The sequence below is a fragment of the Trichomycterus rosablanca genome, chromosome 23 (genome assembly GCF_030014385.1).
Source record: "Trichomycterus rosablanca isolate fTriRos1 chromosome 23, fTriRos1.hap1, whole genome shotgun sequence".
Classification (NCBI taxonomy): Eukaryota; Metazoa; Chordata; class Actinopteri; order Siluriformes; family Trichomycteridae; genus Trichomycterus; species Trichomycterus rosablanca.
The window spans coordinates 10,214,632-10,235,584 of record NC_086010.1 but is presented as its reverse complement, the minus strand read 5'-3'; the positions used below and the strand labels follow the sequence as shown (position 1 = coordinate 10,235,584).

At 40.0% G+C, this 20,953-nt stretch overlaps 1 protein-coding gene across 1 annotated transcript; it reads left to right on the top strand.

The window, feature by feature from the left end:
• Positions 1–9,747: 9,747 nt before the first annotated feature.
• Positions 9,748–19,281, top strand: eef1e1 (eukaryotic translation elongation factor 1 epsilon 1). Its single transcript, XM_062985525.1, has 4 exons — positions 9,748–9,831; positions 12,498–12,695; positions 16,282–16,377; positions 17,292–19,281. The coding sequence occupies exons 1-4, from the start codon at positions 9,748–9,750 to the stop codon at positions 17,433–17,435; spliced, it is 522 nt and encodes a 173-aa protein (XP_062841595.1). The 3' UTR covers positions 17,436–19,281.
• The last annotated feature ends 1,672 nt before the right edge of the window (positions 19,282–20,953 follow it).

Sequence of the window (20,953 nt, the reverse complement as noted above, 5' to 3'; positions counted from 1 at the left end):
GAGCCTCATTTCCTGTTTACATTACCATGTGTTATACTTGGGTGGCAACAAGAGTATATTGAATGCATTGACCCTCCACCGCCTGGTATATTTCACCCATAGTTTTCCCAAAGCAACTGCTGAGCTCTTTCCAATCACAGCTATTGTTGCAGCGCTGATGGAGTATTTAAACACCTTACTGTCATTGCTGGACTGAGAATAGTCCACCAACCAAAAATATCCAGCCAACAGTGCCCCATGGGCAGCGTCCTGTGACCACTGATGAAGATCTTACAGATGACCAACTCAAACAGCAGCAATAGACGAGCGATCGTCTCTGACTTTACATCTACAAGGTGGACCAACTACGTAGGTCAGAGTGTGTAATAGAGTGGACAGTAAGTGGACACGGTATTTAAAAAATTATCCATGACTGTGTTTGACATTAAACTTGTAAACTGGGAAACCTTGTGTAATGAGTGACTACCGTTTCTGTCATGAATGTAACCAAAGTGTTTAAACATGATGTTAAAATCCTAATAAATATATAAATAAATATTCAAACATTAGCAGCTTCTTAAGACTAACGTTGTCGCTACAGACCTGTACATCTCATACGTGGCTAATGCTGCCAGCTTGTGTTATAATAACAGTCACGAACCAGTTAAAACCTTTAAATGTCAGCACGACCGCAGCTGATCAGCTTAATTAGAAGCAAAGGCAGCGCAGACAGAGATGAGCGGCCTCGTCATCACGAAAACAGCTGAGAAGAAGTGACAAAGACGTGGTATGAGTGCACGTGGACCGGAGTTTCAGGCCAACTGCGGCCACGACCGGCAGCACATGCAACGCCTGCGTGCATGTGGGTGTATTCGTGTGTGTGTGTGAGGTTCAGAAACTGATTTAGCTGCATCAAAGAGGGTGAGCTAATGGTCTCCACTTCTGAGTGGAACGTACAGTGGAGTGATTATTCATTACACGCCTATTTCATGGTGCTCATCACTCCGCAGGCTTGTTTTTCAGTCCAGCAGTGTTGAAATCGCCCGAGGAAACGACGGTGCGGACGACGGCGGCGAGACTCCGCAGTTGAGCCGATTCGCTGAGGCTTCCCCTGGTGGGCTGCCCGTGGAAATAAATGAAAAAATATGCTAAAGAGAAATGCCCAGGAACGCTGCCGAGCAATGATCTAATGTGATGATGGAGATTTAGCTGTATAAAAAATGACCAATCACATGATTAATCTGTAAAGCATTTATTATGGAAATAATCCAGTATTGCTCATCCTAATCTCTATCTGTTGCATCTGTGGAATATGGGTTTATTTATTTATTAAGATTTTAATGTCATTTTTTAAACACTGGTTACATTCATGACAGGACAGGTTACAGGTTATACAGTCATGGACAATTTTGTATCTCCACTTCACCTCGTTTGCATGTATTTGGACTGTGAGAGGAAACCGGAGCTCCTGGAGGAAACCAACACAGACACAGGAGGAACATGCAAACTCCACACAGAATCCAGTGTGGAGAGTCGAACCCAGGACCTGAGAGTCGAACCCAGGACCTTCTTGTTGTGAGGCGACAATGCTAGCCACTGAGCCACTGTGCCGCCTCAAACAAACATTTTTAAAATACATTTATTTATTTAGTGTTATAGTTCATTCATTCATTCTTTGTCTGTGTTACCACCGCATTCTTTGTTTCAGGGTCACGAGGGTACAATTCACTGGTACACAATGGACAGGTCGCCAATCAATCACAGGTTATTTATTTATTTATTTTTCCTATTTTATTTATTCATTTTCTCCCATTTTCTTCCAATTTAGCGTAGTCAGTTTGTCTTCCGCTGCTGGTGGAGCCCTGATTGCAGTCGAGGTGGGTATAATGGTCAGGACCCCCAGAGGACCACCACAGAGCAGGTATTATTTAGGTGGTGGATCATTCTCAGCACTGCAGTGACACTGACATGGTGGTGGTGTGTTAGTGTGTGTTGTGCAGGTATGAGTGGATAAGACACAGCAATGCTGATGGAGTTTTTAAACCCCTCACTGTCACTGCTGGACCGAGAATAGTCCACCAACCAAAAATATACCCAGCCAACAGCACCCTGTGCGCAGCGTCCTGTGACCACTGATGAAGGTCTAGAAGATGACCAACTCAAACAGCAGCAAGTCTCTGACTTTACATCTACAAGGTGGACCAACTAGGTAGGAGTGTCTAATAGAGTGGGCAGTGAGTGGACAAGGTATTTAAAAACTCCAGTAGCGCTGCTGTGTCTGATCCACTCATACCTGCACAACACACACTGACACACCACCACCATGTCAGTGTCACTACAGTGCTGAGAATGATCCACCACCTAAATAATACCTGCTCTGTGGGGGTCCTGGGAGAGACCTGACAATTGAAGAACAGCATGAAAGGGGGCTAACAAAGCATGCAGAGAAACAGATGGACTACAGTCAGTAATTGTAGAACTACAAAGAACTACAAATGGTAAGTGGAGCTGATAAAATGGAAAGTGAGTGTAGAAACAAGGAGGTGGTTTTAATGTTATGGCTGATCAGTGTATATATAGCTCTTTAGAAGTGTGTGTGTGTGTGTGTGTGTGTGTGTGTGTGTGTGTGCGTGTGTGTGGTTATCATGGCCAGGCCAGAGCCTCAGCTGTCCCACAGCTAAAATTGCCAATAAAGCTGAACTCATATAGATCATCTCAGCAGGGAAGTATGGACTTGTCACCTGGACCAACTCTCTTCTTTTCCGCCCCATCTCTCACACACACACACACACACTTTTATTATTATTCCTGGACTTTATTACAGTGCTTAAATAATTCTTCAGTATGCCTACACATAACCTTCACCTCAGTATCCATGTGGACATCTTCATGTTCTGAGTCTTTGTTATGCATTTTCTTTGAATCGTAGTAAACAAAGGAAACATGTCCTTGCTCAGCATGGTTTGGATTTAGATATGAAGATTAGAAAGATCTATTTTAACGGCTCGTGCTACTCGAGCGTAACTGTGTGAATAATTCAAAGACTTAAAAATATATTCAAAAGCAATGTCAATTACATTTGCATTAATCACAGTATTAAAGATTGCAACTGAGGTCATTAACCTGATCTATTTTCCAGAAGTCGCTTCCTGGGTAGCATGTTGCCAGCCTCAAAGCTTTGAGTCCATTATGGATTGCATGCCAGTACATTATCAGGCGCTCTCTTAATCTGAAAGAGCATAAGTGGCTTGACCGAAACGCTGTATTTTAATCATTTTTCCATTACGGCACGTTTGGTCAGAGGCGATTGTTGATAGGCATTTCCCTGCTCCTTTTGTTACTTGTTTGTCTCATTAATTCTTGATTTAAACAGAGGTTGTGGGGCCACACAACAGCTTGGCATTGCATTTTACAGTTTCCTTGCATGTTAAGAAGTGAAGGGATTGCTTGGTTGTCTGTTCAGGGAGTCTTGTTTTGGGCAGTTTGGAAGATCCACAGTGCCCCCTAATGCCTATACGTTGGATGACAAAGCTTGACAACTCCAATAAGTCTGCTGAATCTGCTGTAGATTTGATCAGGGACGCTGTGGGACCCGGGCTAATTCCTTAGTGCACAAGATACCCCTTCTGCATGTTTTTGGGAGATGGAAGGACACTAGAGTCCTATCAGCCATAACATTAAAACCACCTCTTTGTTTCTACATTCACTGTCCATTTTATCAGCTCCACTTACCATATAGAAGCACTTTGTAGTTCTACAATTACTGACTGTAGTCCATCTGTTTCTCTGCATGCTTTGTTATCCCCCTTTCATGCTGTTCTTCAATGGTCAGGACTCTCCCAGGACCACCACAGAGCAGGTATTATTTGGGTGGTGGATCATTCTCAGCACTGCAGTGACACTGACATAATGGTGGTGTGTTAGTGTGTGTTGTGCTGGTATGAGTGGATCAGACACAGCAGTTCAGTAATTGTAGAACTACAAAGTGCTTCTATTTGGTAAGTGGGGCTGATAAAATTGACAGTGAGTGTAGAAACAAAGAGGTGGTTTTAATGTTATGGTTGATCTGTGTACTCTCTGGCTCATTCTAGAAATGTCATAGACAACCTGCATAGCCAATGGGGAAGATAGACTTTCACAATGTATAATGCCTTTAGTTATTTCTCTCATGAGGAGACTTTTTCGGGTACCTCAGGATAAAAATTCACAGTAATTAAAAGTCTTAAGTAAGTGCTGCTGGGCAAGAGCTGCTTAGCTGGTCATTTTACATTTACATTTTCAGCATTTAGCAGACGCTTTTATCCAAAGCGACTTACAGTACTGTGACAGTATATTGTCTAAGCTATTGAGGGCTAAGGGCCTTGCTCAAGGGCCCAACAGTGGCAATCTGGCAGTGGTGGGGCATGAACCAGTCTTCTTTCAATTACTAGTCCAGTACCTTAACCGCTAGGCTACAACTGCCAAGATTCCTGGTCATGTGGCCTCCAGCACAACTCTTGCCTGTTTCCGGGATGCAATGAGGATTAAGTGTCCTTTATTTTTATCATTCTCTGTCCACTGTATCCGTCTCTTTAGGGTTTTCCCACACAATGGGCATGCTAAAAAGAAGTAAACTGAAAAACATGCCACAAAAGTGCCATCGGGGTTTTCCATTTTTTTGGCACCCCAGATCATTTGCATGTGTTTGTGTTATGCTGTCTTTGTGAGAAATTTAAATGACTTGTGGTAAACCGTAGTTTAATATTTGTATTTCTGTTATAACCACACCTTTATAGTAACATTTTAGTATTAATATACACCGATCAGCCATAACATTAAAACCACCTCCTTGTTTCTACACTGTTCTTCAATGGTCAGGACTCACCCAGGACCACTACAGAGCAGGTATTATTTAGGTGGTGGATCATTCTCAGCAATGCAGTGACACTGACATGGTGGTGGTGTGTTAGTGTGTGTTGTGCTGGTATGAGTTAGAGTTTTTAAATAACGTGTCCACTCACTGTCCACTTTATTAGACACTCCTACCTAGTTGGTCAGAGACGATTGCTCATCTATTGCTGCTGTTTGAGTTGGTCATCTTTGAGATCCTCATCAGTGGTCACAAGACGCTGCCCACGGCACCCAAATAATACCTGCTCTGTAGTGGTCCTGGGAGGGTCCTGACCATTGAAGAACAGCATGAAAGGGGGCTAACAAAGCATGCAGAGAAACAGATGGACTACAGTCAGTAATTGTAGAACTACAAAGTGCTTCTATATGGTAAGTGGAGCTGATAAAATGGACAGTGAGTGTAGAAACAAGGTGGTCATAATGTTATGCCTGATCGGTGTATGTACCAGTATGTAGGTAAGAGATGAACTGTCCCAGTTTTCCGAGCTCCTGAAAGGTAGAATTGCACCAATAGGTCCTGACAAGCTGCATGTCTGTTCTCACAGCTGGTCAGCTGCGGCCTGCCAGTACTGTACATTCAAATATGTTCTCGCTGCAGTCACAGGTTATAAGAGGCAGCAGGACAGACAGCGAGAAACCAGCAAAACAGCCCAGACAAAATCAGGGTAACAGGAAAAAATAGGAAAAAAAAGAGATAATAAACAGACCAATGTGATACGTGGGGCCTCATGGCAATATCGGTGCCCTCATAATATATTTTTTACTAATGTGACCCCATATTGTGTATTGCAGTCGGCATCACAAACTCCCACAGGCTATAGTTGGTTCCTTGGGAGTGGGGATTGCTGTCCTGCAAGCCTGCTTATTCATACAGGAAGTGGCAGCTCCTGCACTCTTTCTTTGCTGCAGGCCTGCATTTATATTATTCTTACTGGCTTAAAAGTGTGTGGCGGGCCTGTGTGCAAAAAAAAAAAAAGCAGAGAGGAAAATAAAGGCTGAATTGAGTGTGTCTTGTTCTCTGCAGTCTGTGTTTTGCTAATGGATTGCATTTATCTTATCTCTATTAATTTGGTGTTAGAGACAGTTAAGTGCTTTTGTTTCTGAAAATGATGCATTTTGCTAGTACAAAAATGACCAACAATAGACCACAAAAAGAGAGAAAATCACACAAGTTGAAGCAGTACTCCATACAGGTTTATTTGATCTGAAGAAAAGAGCAAAAATATAGGACGATATTCCAGACTCAGTGGTGACATACCCTTTGACTTCCATAATACAGTAACATTAATCTTGGGTGATAATATAATGAACAAATTAAATGTTTAAGATGCAACACTGAGCCGTATGTATTCGTTCATTCTCTGTTTTACCAACTCTTTATACTATTCAGGGTTGCTGTGGGTACAATTCACTTGCCTTTGTCAAGCACTACAATACAGTTACATGCACAAATGCCACTTAATGTCCAGAAGCGGCGTCGACTTCTCTGGGCTCGGAGGCATCTAGGATGGACCATCACATAGTGGAAACGTGTATTGTGGTCAGATGAATCAGCATTCCATGTGTTTTTTTTTTTTTGGAAAAAATAGATGCCTGAAATGCAGGAATGGATGTTTATTAATAAATGAAATGAAGTTGAGCAGATAAAACACGAAATATCTCAGGTTAATTCTGTCTGCAATGAAATAAAAGTCAAAGTAAATGTAAGAAACTGCTTTATCCATGCCGTCCCAACTTTTTCTGATTTGGGGGTTGTATGTTTTATGCAATATATTCAATATGTAACGTTATTAAATCATACTTTGTCAGTTTTGTATTAAAATATGACTTTTATTGAATATGAATTTATTTTTTCTAGATATAGGGCACGTCATTGACCTGGGTGTGGCTCACTCATTAGCATTCAGTAAAAAAAAAAATGGATGGACTCACTCGAATAATAGTGAAAGTGAAAGAAAAGGCTATAGAATGTAAATAACAGAACGAACTTAAAGAATGTAGAATTTAAAATATATATATATATATAGGTGATTCTTCAATTGCGGGCTCTTTTGACCATCTTAACTTTTGAAAAATAAAATTAGGAATAATTTAGTTTTAATTATGTCAAGATAATGCTAGAGCAAAGACTTAATGATGGCTACAATTGAGCTTATATAGAATTTTAATATTTCATATTTATTTGCGAAGTGGCATAGCAAAATGTCATTATGTGTTGGTAATGACGTGTTGCAGTAATGACAATTTTTACTTTTTTTAAGAATAAAACTAGATAGGCCATGCATTTGCTAAAGCTACAAGATGCACTTTAAATACATATAAATAATGTGTACATTTCTTTTTTTTTTGGTAAAGTACTGCCATACTGATGTAAATGGTAATGACGCTGAATAAATATACTCTATGATCAGGAGGAATACATGATTAAATTACTCACATTTCCAGACATTAAAATGTTAATCTTCTCTCATGGCTGGCATGTGCTTCCTTGCAAGTCTTTGTTTCCATGGTTACAACATAAACAAGTGTTACCTTCAAATGATTCCCTACAGAAACCATACACTGTTGCGGTAATGACGATAATGCTGGGGACAGTAATATATTGCTCAAAAATATGCATAGGTTTTGTTTCTTTTTAAGTTATTATAAAACTCATATTGTGATTTTTATAATGAATTGATCACTTTTTAGCATTTTATTAGAGCAGAGAAGTTTTAAAGTCTGGGTTGGGGACAAGGCCAAAGTAGCAAAATATTGATGTTTAAATCATCATAAAAAATGGAAATCATAATTATTTTGGTGTGTAATAATTTTTAGTGATGCAATGAATGATCTTTTTAATACCTAAAATATTTGTTTTGTAATAAAGTATTTTTAACATAAATTTATAACTGAGGGACGTAAAAGTTTCCCCAATTGAAGAATCACCCATATATATATATATATATATATACAGGTCCTTCTCAAAAAATTAGCATATTGTGATAAAGTTCATTATTTTCCATAATGTAATGATAAAAATTAAACTTTCATATATTTTAGATTCATTGCACACCAACTGAAATATTTCAGGTCTTTTATTGTTTTAATACTGATGATTTTGGCATACAGCTCATGAAAACCCAAAATTCCTATCTCAAAAAATTAGCATATTTCATCCGACCAATAAAAGAAAAGTGTTTTTAATACAAAAAAAGTCAACCTTCAAATAATTATGTTCAGTTATGCACTCAATACTTGGTCGGGAATCCTTTTGCAGAAATGACTGCTTCAATGCGGCGTGGCATGGAGGCAATCAGCCTGTGGCACTGCTGAGGTGTTATGGAGGCCCAGGATGCTTCGATAGCGGCCTTAAGCTCATCCAGTGTGTTGGGTCTTGTGTCTCTCAACTTTCTCTTCACAATATCCCACAGATTCTCTATGGGGTTCAGGTCAGGAGAGTTGGCAGGCCAATTGAGCACAGTAATACCATGGTCAGTAAATCATTCACCAGTGGTTTTGGCACTGTGAGCAGGTGCCAGGTCGTGCTGAAAAATGAAATCTTCATCTCCATAAAGCTTTTCAGCAGATGGAAGCATGAAGTGCTCCAAAATCTCCTGATAGCTAGCTGCATTGACCCTGCCCTTGATAAAACACAGTGGACCAACACCAGCAGCTGACATGGCACCCCAGACCATCACTGACTGTGGGTACTTGACACTGGACTTCAGGCATTTTGGCATTTCCTTCTCCCCAGTCTTCCTCCAGACTCTGGCACCTTGATTTCCGAATGACATGCAAAATTTGCTTTCATCCGAAAACAGTACTTTGGACCACTGAGCAACAGTCCAGTGCTGCTTCTCTGTAGCCCAGGTCAGGCGCTTCTGCCGCTGTTTCTGGTTCAAAAGTGGCTTGACCTGGGGAATGCGGCACCTGTAGCCCATTTCCTGCACACGCCTGTGCACGGTGGCTCTGGATGTTTCTACTCCAGACTCAGTCCACTGCTTCCGCAGGTCCCCCAAGGTCTGGAATCGGCCCTTCTCCACAATCTTCCTCAGGGTCCGGTCACCTCTTCTCGTTGTGCAGCGTTTTCTGCCACACTTTTTCCTTCCCACAGACTTCCCACTGAGGTGCCTTGATACAGCACTCTGGGAACAGCCTATTCGTTCAGAAATTTCTTTCTGTGTCTTACCCTCTTGCTTGAGGGTGTCAATGATGGCCTTCTGGACAGCAGTCAGGTCGGCAGTCTTACCCATGATTGCGGTTTTGAGTAATGAACCAGGCTGGGAGTTTTTAAAAGCCTCAGGAATCTTTTGCAGGTGTTTAGAGTTAATTCGTTGATTCAGATGATTAGGTTAATAGCTCGTTTAGAGAACCTTTTCATGATATGCTAATTTTTTGAGATAGGAATTTTGGGTTTTCATGAGCTGTATGCCAAAATCATCAGTATTAAAACAATAAAAGACCTGAAATATTTCAGTTGGTGTGCAATGAATCTAAAATATATGAAAGTTTAATTTTTATCATTACATTATGGAAAATAATGAACTTTATCACAATATGCTAATTTTTTGAGAAGGACCTGTATATATATATATATATATATATATATATATATATACATTATTTATACATTATTTATATACAGTATATACGTATATATATATATATATATATATATATATATATATATATATATATATATATATATATATATATACGTATATACTGTATATAAATAATGTATAAACCAATGAATCAATGAATCATAGTGAACCGATTCAGCGTATGGTTCAATAAATCGTCCGGCTGAGACGCTGGCTAGTCTAGCCTATGGGCGGGGTTAAGTGATTACCACCAATCAACGCGCGCTTATGCGGCTTTCCTCGTGCTGTAAAGATGGCGTTGAGAGAGCTGTCCTCGCTGGAGAAATTTCTCGGATTAAAGAAGCCTCATAAATACAGCACGCAAGGAGAGAGGAAGGTGAATTCATGCACTGTTCAGCTCACTGAGTTATAGGAACATGTTTATATTGCGCTTTAGAGTTTTATACTGCTGTAATTAATGACCTGGGAATGACAGGGTTGAGAATTCCGTGCTGCCAGCAGTTAGCTGTAATGCTAGCTGTGTGGTGGTGATGAAAAGCCCGGCTGTTGTGTTTGTTTCAGTACTGTTTAATCAACACATAACATAGTCTGATACACTGTAAACAAATCTCATCACGCCTGTTGTTTAAGAAAAGAACACGGGTTATTTAATGAAGGAATGTATGGATAAATGAATATATGAATTCATGAATGAATGGATAGATAGATGAATTAATGTATGGATAAATGAATGAATATATGATTAAATGAATGGATGAATGAATGTATGGATGAATTAATGAATATAAGGATGAATGAATGAATGTATGGATAAACGAACGAATGGATGGATGTATGAATGAACTAATGAATGTATGGATAGATAAATTAATGAGGGAATGTATGGATGAATAAATGTATGGATAGATTAATGAATGTATGGATCAATGAATGGATACATTTATAAATGAATGTCTGGATAAATGAATGAACTAATGAATGTATGGATAGATAAATTAATGAGGGAATGTATGGATGAATAAATGTATGGATAAATGAATAAATGTATGGATAAATGAATGGATAAATGTATGGATAAATGAATGGATAAATGTATGGATAAATGAATGGATAAATGTATGGATAAATCAATGAATGAACGTATGGCTGTATGTATGGATAATTGAAAGAATGGATAAATTAATAAATGTATGGATAAATGAATGCATGTATGGATGAATTCATGAATGAATGCATGTATGGATAAATTTATGAAGGAATTAATGCATGTATGGATAAATGAATGCATTAATGAATATGTGGATAAATAAATGAATTAATGAATGTATGAATACATTAATGGATGGATGAATGAATGCATAGATAAATGAATATAGATGCATGAATGTATGGATAAATAGATGTATGAATGAATGTTTGTATGGATAAATGAATGAATAGGTGAAACAACTAGATACTATGAGTCTGCAGATACAAAACACATCTTGAAGAGCTGATCTTAGTTAATTAGTAATAATATAATAGTATTTATTTATCTATCTATACACACGTATTCTATATAACATTGGGTACAAGTGTGTACATACAGAAAAATCCTAAAAATTGTAAAGTCACAATTAGAGATGGGACGATCGATCGGCTACGAATCGGTATCGGCCGATTTTTAATCAAAATATGCGATCGGCGATATTTCCTAAAAGTAGCCGATCCGATCGTGTGATATATAAAGACCATGTTAAGTTAACAGCTCAGTGGATTGATCCAGACTTTGAGCTACGAAGCACCAACCATCACATCACCATTCATCAACAATCTTACAGAAACCATCGTGAAAGCTCTTACGATGTAATTTTGCTGATTGTAATATTTACTTTAAAAAGATAATTCAACCCGGTCACATCTGAGTCGATTCTATCAGCACGTTATATAAACTCCTGGTTCACTTTGGTAAATCGTAAGCGGTTCTTACTTGTGATGTAGATTAGAACAGAAGACGTTACAGAGCCAATCCGAGGCAAAAGTTTATTCATTACCAAATTCGTTAGTTCAGGATCATCTGCTGAACTTTTAGAAAACTTTTAGCTCCTTAGACGGAACGAGTCTGACTCGGTTACAGATCTGTGGTAATAGCAGTTTAATTAAGCTTTTTAATGAAGCTTTTTAATGTAAGAGTGTTTATTTAAAACCACGACATTTAATAAATAACAGTAAACATGGAGAGATGACTGAGAAGAGAAACTTACGCTACACATAAAAACGAATCAACTCATTAATCAATGAATCACTTATAGCGATACTGTGAACAAAGCGTGTCTTCTAAAGGCACAAACACACACGCACGCACGCACGCTGCTCCGGTTTATCTTTACTGTGAGGCTCTTTTTAAGTTTATTTACTGCTAATCCCCCCCCCTTCCCGATCGGAATCGGCTATCGGCCGATGTCCCTGAAAGGAGATCGGAATCGGTGCCAAAAACCCCGATCGGTCCATCTCTAGTCACAATTGAACATCTTACTACACATTATCATAATTTGGGAATTCCAGCTAGAAAAGTCAGGCTATTCCATTTAACTTACTATTTCTTGGGTAAAGTAAAATGCCGTATTAAACCACTATGATGTTGAAAAATATATCAGTTTGATTAGGGCTGGGCGGTATGATCAAAAATATGTATCACGGTATTGTTTATGCCATGGTATATATATATTTTTTTTTTTGTATGTCTGGGACTTTTTTTATATGCCTGTGACTTATTCTACTATCATAAGTACATAGAATATAAAAGTTTTACCATATATAATAAAAGTTTTTAGTTCTATAAGCTTTGCTTGGCTCCACAAAATGACACAATATATGATGGAATCAGTATGTGTGAAATAGTTGCAATGAATTAGCACTTTTAGCGTTGAACAATATTCAATGGCATGTTACAGCTCTATGTAGAAATCCAACTTAAAGCCTACAATATTTCCTTTCTAACTGTTGCAGTTTAAAGTAGTCTTTTGACAGACAGTAATTCTATTATGTTTTTTTTACTTTCAGGTTCCTGTTCTCCAGAACAACAATGCTCCAGCCGTGGTTGGTTTAGTGACCATTGGCACCCACCTGATACGGGAGGCCAAAAGGCAAGACCTGCTAGGAAATTCACCTGAGGAGAGAGCTGTGGTGCAGCAATGGCTGGAGTATAGAGTGACCCGAGTGGATAATGCCTCTAAAGATGAGGTTAAGGTCATACTCAAGGTAAGAGGGCTTGACAGTGTTAGTAAAGCTGTAAGGCTGCATTTACATAATAAGCATTTTGCACTTGGTTCACCATGAGACTGGGCGCACATCGCTGCTTACCATGGCGTTTATGCCTTTGTCAGTCCAGTCCCAAACGAAGCCTGGAGCGGTTTGTTTGTCATGTATTCATATTCCGCCTCAGTCACATCTGACCAATAAGTGGAATGAAAATTCACTCATGCAAATAAGTCATTTCTAGTTATTAGAAGTATTTGGGTGCATCAAAATCATTTTAGAACTGTTTTTTTTTATGTGAAGATTCATTTTTTGAGGGACCACTGCTTTATTCTTTCATGGTCACAGAGGCTTTGGTTTCCCTGGAATCACTGGGCACAATGCATTAACACAGAGGTCCCCAACCACCGGGCCGCGGACCAGCACCGGTCCGTGGGTCATTTATTACCGGGCCGCCCAGAAAGAATAAATAATTAGAAATCGCTACAAGAGACTTTAAATATTCCAATACTCTTGGTTCAGTGTCTCTAAACGCTAAGCGCTGCTTTAACACATCCAAAACAGGACGCCAATCCACCACGGGGTCTTTGGTAAATGTTCTAAAATAGCGATCATTAATAAGTATTAGTTTAACAAGGTTTAAGGTGACTAGCAAAACTAACTAACAGCTTCTAGGTAACAACAGTGCAACCACTTTAGTTCTTGTCCTTTGTGAATTATGTTTGAAAAGCAATCTTCTCAGGCGGCACGGTGGCTGAGTGGGTAGCACTGTCGCCTCACAGCATGAAGGTCCTGGGGATCGAAGGGGTCCTTTCTGTGTGGAGTTTGCATGTTCTCCCTGTGTCCGCGAGGGTTTCCTCCGGATGCTCCCTCCCACATTTCAAAGGCATGTCTCAAGAATTGGAGACACTAAATTGTCCATGACTGCATTCGATATAACCTTGTGAACTGATGAACCTTGTGTAATGATGAACACTTTGGTTACATTCATGACAGAAACGGTAGTTAAACATGACGTTAAAATCCTAATAAACGAACAAACAAAAAGCAGTCTTCTCCTTATTGATTGCTTAGTTTGCTTACTTTTATGACCACGTGAAGACTGACCAACAGGCAACAGGTTATTTATTGTCAGCACTTAAATGCAGTGTGCCCTAGGTTTAAAAAAATGTGTGAACAGCATGCGACAAGGTTTAATACAGTCTCCCAAAAAAAGGACATTCTTCTCTCAGGACTGAGGGTCATGGCCTGCAGCCTAAAACACTTAACGTTACCCATTTCCTTTGCTGGTGTCGTCTCGATGTGAGACTGTGCTGATTGGCACGGCCACTTCAAACAGTACTGAAGGGCCACTGGTGTGTGCCCATGGGTGCTGATCGTCTCTGCCCATTCAGATCAACACAAGAACAAAGAGGACACAGCCAAGAGCTACGACTGGTGCCAGCAGAGAGCAACAATCTCAGAATGGTGGGGCTTCTTCATGCCTAACGTCCCGCTGAGCATTCACTGACTCCATTAGCCCTCAAGATGCCGAGGCGTATTGCTCAAAAGCTGTCCTGTCCCATGGGGAGTTCCCTATATAGTGTTTCCTAACACATACCAACACATCATTGTGTTCAAGTTTTTATTTTCCTGTTTAGCCTAATGAGGTTTAAGCTAAAAAGATAATGATGTTTATATGAAAATATATTTGATTTCAAAGCAATAAAGGATTAATTCAGTTTTGTTACGTAGTACAAAGTTTGTTCTGGATATTTCAGTTTTTTTTACACCCCACTTACTTACACGAGAACATTTCCCGAACTGATTCCTCAGTACTGGGCACACACAGTTCTGTAGAGTATCTTAAAGCAATGTTCATTTTTCACCAAAATTGGTTGTAAGTGGTTCATTTTTGACTGACTGACTGTGTGCAGTATGCTTGTATAATATTCTAATAATGATCCAGGGCAGATGTGTGTGCAATATACACCGATCAGCCATAACATTAAAACCACCTCCTTGTTTCTACACACACTGTCCATTTTATCAGCTCCACTTACCATATAGAAGCACTTTGTAGTTCTAGTTACTGACTGTTGTCCATCTGTTTCTCTACATATACCCCTTTTCCACCAAAAAAAACATGGTTCTTGAACCGGTTCTGTTCGGGTTTCTCTGAACGTTGGTGTTCTGTAGAGAACCGACGCGCGTTTCCACCAGTTTTTGAGAACCAAGCAGCGTCATCAACGGTGGGCGTTACATACTAAGAGTTAAGAGTAGTAATGGCGGAGTGTGTGGATTATGTGCGAGCATTTGTGCTGCTGTTACAGATGTTTGTTTTTATGTAAAAAGCAGCGATCTAACTATCTGTGATAAGAAGACGTGACGTGTTTGTGTCAGTTGTTATTTTCTTTAGTTTATTGACGTGAGAGGAGTTTTGCGCTTCGCTTTCACCGCGACTCTCGGCGCGAATAGCCGATTTGCTCAGCGCTCGACTTGAGCGATGAAACATCATTAAAGTTCCATAACACGAACATCCATCTGTGTGAAATAACCATCAAATCCACTCTAAAATACCACATGTATCTGTGTTTAACTGGATTTACTTCACGTGTGGTGTTTATGCAGCTCGGGGAATTGAAAAAGCTTCACGCTTTATTTTTCACGTTAAACGTGTTTCGTTCTGGCCGGGTCACTAATCACGTAATATCACACAATTCACTTTTTTTTTAATGCGCTTGAAAAATATCAGCAGCAAACTGGCTCAAAATGTAATCAGGTGAAGTTTCAAAGATAAAAATGCAGAGATAAGCTCCATACGAGACCCCAGCGGACAGCATTGTTGCTAACGCGCTATGCTGTAAAACACGACACGCCCACTGACTGAGGTCACGGTTCGGACTGAAAAACCAAGTATTCTGTGGTGCCAGATTGGCCCGCTAGTTCGCTGTCTGGAACCTCTTTTTTCCGGTGGAAACACGCGGTACCGGTTCTAAATCAAGTTCGGGAACCGGAACGGGCTCCGTGCCGCGTCGGTGGAAAAGGGGTAATACTGTTTCACCTGTTCTTCAATGGTCAGGACCACCACAGAGCAGGTATTATTTAGGTGGTGGATCATTCTCAGCACTGCAGCGACAGCCTTCCAAATGACAGCCCAAAACTCGGCTTGGCTACCACTGCTCCAATGTCCTTTGTTTGACCTATTTTCCATTAAGCCGTTGCTGTTGTCACTACATGGTTTCAATTAACAGCAAGGGCATTTTCAGGCAACCAGAGCAACTCTAGTAGGGCTAAAGAGGGCGCACAGCAAGAAGGTCCAGGGTTCGATTCCTAGGTGGAGTGGTCAGAGTCCTTTCTGTGGAGTTTGGTACGTTTTCCTCGTGTCCAATGACGGGCAAGTGAGGTGAATTATAGACACAATTGTTCATGACTTGAACTGATGAATCTTGTGTATGAATGTAACCAAAGTGTGTAAAACATGATGTTAAAATCCTAATAAATAAATATTAGTTATGTATATGTTGTAAGAGTTGGGAAAGTGGCGACATTATATTTTTAACTTATGTAAATAATGTTGTGATTTATTTCCGTGGTCATCGTTTTGCAGGAACTCAATCAGTACCTGGAGGATAAGGTGTATATGGCTGGGAACCGCTTCACCCTGGCAGACGCTTTGATGTACTACGGCATTCACAGCATCATCGTAAGTTAGATAATATGAAATAACACTTCTCAAGATATTAATGAGATGGGTTTAAGGTGAAAACCGTTGAGGAATGTTAGAAAGACATCCAGCAAATTATAGAACAAGAGATAGACACCTAGGGTCTGTTCTAAATCCTATTAAGCTGCCTTGCTACCTACTGCCTACATAGGCAGCTGCCTCAGTAGAGAGGATTCTAATAAGACATCGAACTTATAAGGCAGGTTATTTAGTCGCACTACTGAGACAACTATTACGCAGTTTTCACTCAGTAAGGTAACACTTAGCCTCAGGCCAATCAAACCAATAGGCTGAGGCGGTACAACCCACTAGCATGCCATCTCCATCAGTGTACCGAAAACAGGCAAATTATCACCGACAAGCCAGAATTTGCAAGTAAATTAGACGTGTACACCTTTACACAAATGAGATTTGTGTTACCATGGTTAGTCGGGAGTGTCAGATCTCTAACCAAAAAACAAATAATCATTTCGTTTCTTTACTGGGCAGCACGGTGGCTCAGTGGGTAGCACTGTCGCCTTACAGCAAGAAGGTCCTGGGTTCGATTCCCAGGTGGAGCGGTCCAGGTCCTTTCTGTATGGAGTTTGCATGTTCTCCCCGTGTCCGCGTGGATGTTCTCCTGGGAGCTCTGGTTTCCTCCCACAGTCCAAAGACGTGCAAGTGAGGTGAACTGGAGATACAAAATTGTCCATGACCTGTGTTTGATATTGAATTTGTGAACTGATGAAACTTGTGTAACCAGTAATTACCTGTCCTATCATGAATGTAACCAAAGTGTGTAAAACATGACGTTAAAATCCTAATAAAAAAATACATTTTATTTAAGTTGCTGTTCCCTTAAATGTGTGCTATCTAATTGTTGGTTCATTTATATTTTTTCTTTCCTCTATTAGATGGAGCTTACAGTGCAGGACAAAGAGAAATACCTAAACGTGACCCGTTGGTTTGATCACATTCAGTACTACCCAGGAGTTCGTCATCACCTGCCCCCTGTGGTGGTCCTGAGGAACAGGGTTTATCCAAGTGGCCAGCACTGACACCATCGTTTTCTCCTCTTAACTCCTTAGCCATCTCTAACCTCTGCAGGTTAGGCTTTTTGTGACAAGACAGCAAGGACAGTTCAGATCGTTGAGACGAGGAAGACTGCTCAGAATTTTTTGTTGGGGTTTTTGTTTGTATGTGTGTGTGTTTAAATTAAGCAGTGGGGCCGAGGTATCTTTTTTTACCTTAAGATGGGAGGGTAAAGCAAGTGTATTTAAGAGGGCTAGTGTCTGTCTATGCATAGCTTGAGGTATAAGGGAAAACTTGCTGCTCATTGTTGGCATCTGAGAGACAGTTCATGTTAAGTGACTTCTACATATGAAACCGGACAGACAGCTCATTTTTAAACTGGTTTGTTTGTGACCAGTTTCAGATTTGGGCCAAATATCATTGACCTGCAGTGTTAAGGAAACCAAAAGGCATGATAAGTTGCTCGAACGATCTCAACTCGAGCTGTTGGAAGATTAGATGGACTCTGATATGTTAGATATTCGGATCAGGTGTCTTGTAGTGTAAGTGTCCTCTGATGCCAAAATAATTTATTGATTCATTAAATGATCAATCACACAGTTAACTGGTGAGTACCTAAACACACACCACTCAGACACTGACATCTCTGGAGCTTATTTCATTTTCCATAATAATATTGAATATGGTGATGTATTGAGAAGCTGTGCCGTCCATGGCTGTCCAGTTATCAGAGGTTTGTTGCTTTTGTACATATAAATTCGACAACATCAAACAAACAGTTCTCAGCAAAATAAGAGAGTTTAGGAATCGCACAATATCTGTCTGGCTTCAGATGTAGATATAGTTAGGACTTATTTAATTGTATTTTAATTTAATTGTATCTTTATTTCAATTATATCCTTTCCCTAATTATGGATGCCTCTGACAAGGTGCAAATTTTGATAAGCTTAAAGTGTCCAATAAACAGTTTATTCCAAGCCCAAACTAATATGCTAATCGTAATAAATAAAGATGCAGCTTCTTCTCACATTACTGTCATTATTAAGGTCATAAGCCACTTTACCTTTTAAACTGAAGCATGATACAAAATATCCACATCTTATCTGGGGTATTATCCAATATCCTTTCTTGACACATCCCTTCTATTTTATCCGGACTTGGGCCTGGCACTGAGACCGCACTGACAAGTGCACCTCCCAACAGCTAGGCTTTTTCAGCCATCCCACCCCTGGACATTTGGTAATCATGTCTGTGCAGATGCCTGACCAGTTAATAGCAGCGCTGATCTTGGCGATAGTGACCTAGTGTACTTTAATGTTGCTGCTCAGATTCACATTACCTTTAAACTGGAGCATGATGCAAAATATCCACATCTTATCTGGGATATTATCCAATATCCTTTCTTGACACATGCCTTCTATTTTATCCAGACTTGGGCCTGGCACTGAGACCGCACTGACGAGTGCACCTCCCAACGGCTAGGCTTTTTCAGCCATCCCACCCCTGGACATTTGGTAATCATGTCTGTGCAGATGCCTGACCAGTTAATAGCACAGCTGATCTTGGCAATAGAAACCTAGTGTAGTTTTAATGTTTCTGCTCAGATCCACATTTGCACTTGCAATCCATACTGATTAAAAAACCAGCTTTTGCAGTTTTAATGTTTTTTAGTTTTGTTTGTAGTTTAAGTTATATAAAGACGTGAAGGTTTTTTCTGTTTGGATTAGAACAGCAGCAAGTGAATGTCTCAAATCAGCTGTCAGGACTTTAACTCGGTTTAAATGTCTGCTGTTGGAAATGAATTTAAACCACTTTTTTAGCTGATGGCATTTGACATTATCCACCATTCGTATGTTAATAAAAAAAGCATGAAGACACAACTTACAACAATCTACGTTTGTTTTTTTTCAGCCATCTCACCCCTAGACATTAGCCAATCATTGTTCGAACAGCTACTATGTTGTGGGGTTATTACTCAGTAAGCTTATTTGGTTTTGCATATTTAGGGTTCTTATGGCCCATGGGAAAAAAACTGTTCGAGTCTGGTGTTCCGCGTTTTCAGTGACCTGTAGCGCCTGCCTGAGGGCAACCGATCGAAGAGGTGATGTGCTGGGTGGGAGTAGTCACTGAGGATGGCTGAGCACCGTCTGAGGCAGCAGGAGCTGGAGATGTCCTCCATGCAGATGCCTGACCGGTAAATAGCACAGCTGATCTTGGCAATAGTGACCTAGTGTACTGTAATGTTGCAGCTCAGATCCATATTTGCAGACTATAACATGCACTTACAATTCATACTAGTACGGTTTATGGTTTAAGTAAAATAAAGGCGTGAATGTTTTATGTTTTTTTTTTCCTGTTTGGATCAGAAGGGCAGCAAGTGAATGAGTTTGTACAGCGAGCTGCCACATGCACACTGAGGGTGGGAGAGAGTCTTAAATCAGCTGTAGGGGCTTTAGGTTCAAACGTCTGCTGGTGGAAATGAATCTGAACTGCTTTTTTTAAGCAACAGCATTAATCGAGCAATGACTTGACAGTTATCAGCTGATCGTTTATTTGACTGTTAAGAAAAAAATAAAAAAGCACTAGGGCACAACCTTCAACTGTTTTATAGCGTCACTGGTATTTAGCTGTAATATTTTCTCATTACATTGATTGGTGAATTGTGGTTGTATGGACCATGAGAGTGGCTGTAGAAATGAGTCTTGAGCAGTTCTATACTAGATGTTGGCAGATCATTGTAGTTCCGTTGTAAATGCTTACTTCTGTTGGTGGAGAGGTGAAGTTCCAAGTCCTACAGCCAATCTGCATCAGATTAATTATATATAGATTTACTAGTAATTACAACCCCAAATCATTTATTTATTTATTTTTTTTCCAAAAAAGACCTGGCATGCTGATTCATCTGACCACAATACACGTTTACACTGTGATTTTTTGCACAGTAAAGTTTTAAGTGGCATTTGTGCATGTAACTCTGTATTGTAGTGCTTGACAGGTTTGCCAAAGTAATCCCTCACCCATGTGGTTATATCAGCTATTGTTGAGTGGCGGTTCTTGATGCAGTGCCGTCTGAGGGATCGAAGATCAGGGGCGTTCAGCTTAAACTTGCGTCCTTGGACTTTGCACACTGAAATTCCTCCCGATTTCTTGAATCGTTTAATGATATTATGCAAATCCCTTCCAATCTTTCTTTGAGGTACATTGTTTTTAATCATTTCAATCATTTTCTCACACATTTGTTGACAGACTGGAGATCTTCTGATCATCCCATTTGTTCTGATTTGTATCTCTCTGTCTGAGCAGCAATGTTTGTAGTTGTACGGTCAGTGCTCACTGTTTAGGCCTGGCATGAAGTGTTTGTTCTGTGGGCCAAAGGGCAGGCTACCAGCTGCATCTGGCAAACCAGTGTTGGTCCCGCTTCCACTTCTCAGTGTCTATTCCACAGCCGGTCGCCAAGGAGCGACTCCACATTATTTCATCATTTTACCCACCATCTTCCACCCTGAGCTAGGAAAATCCTATTGTGGCACAAAGTGGGGTTTCA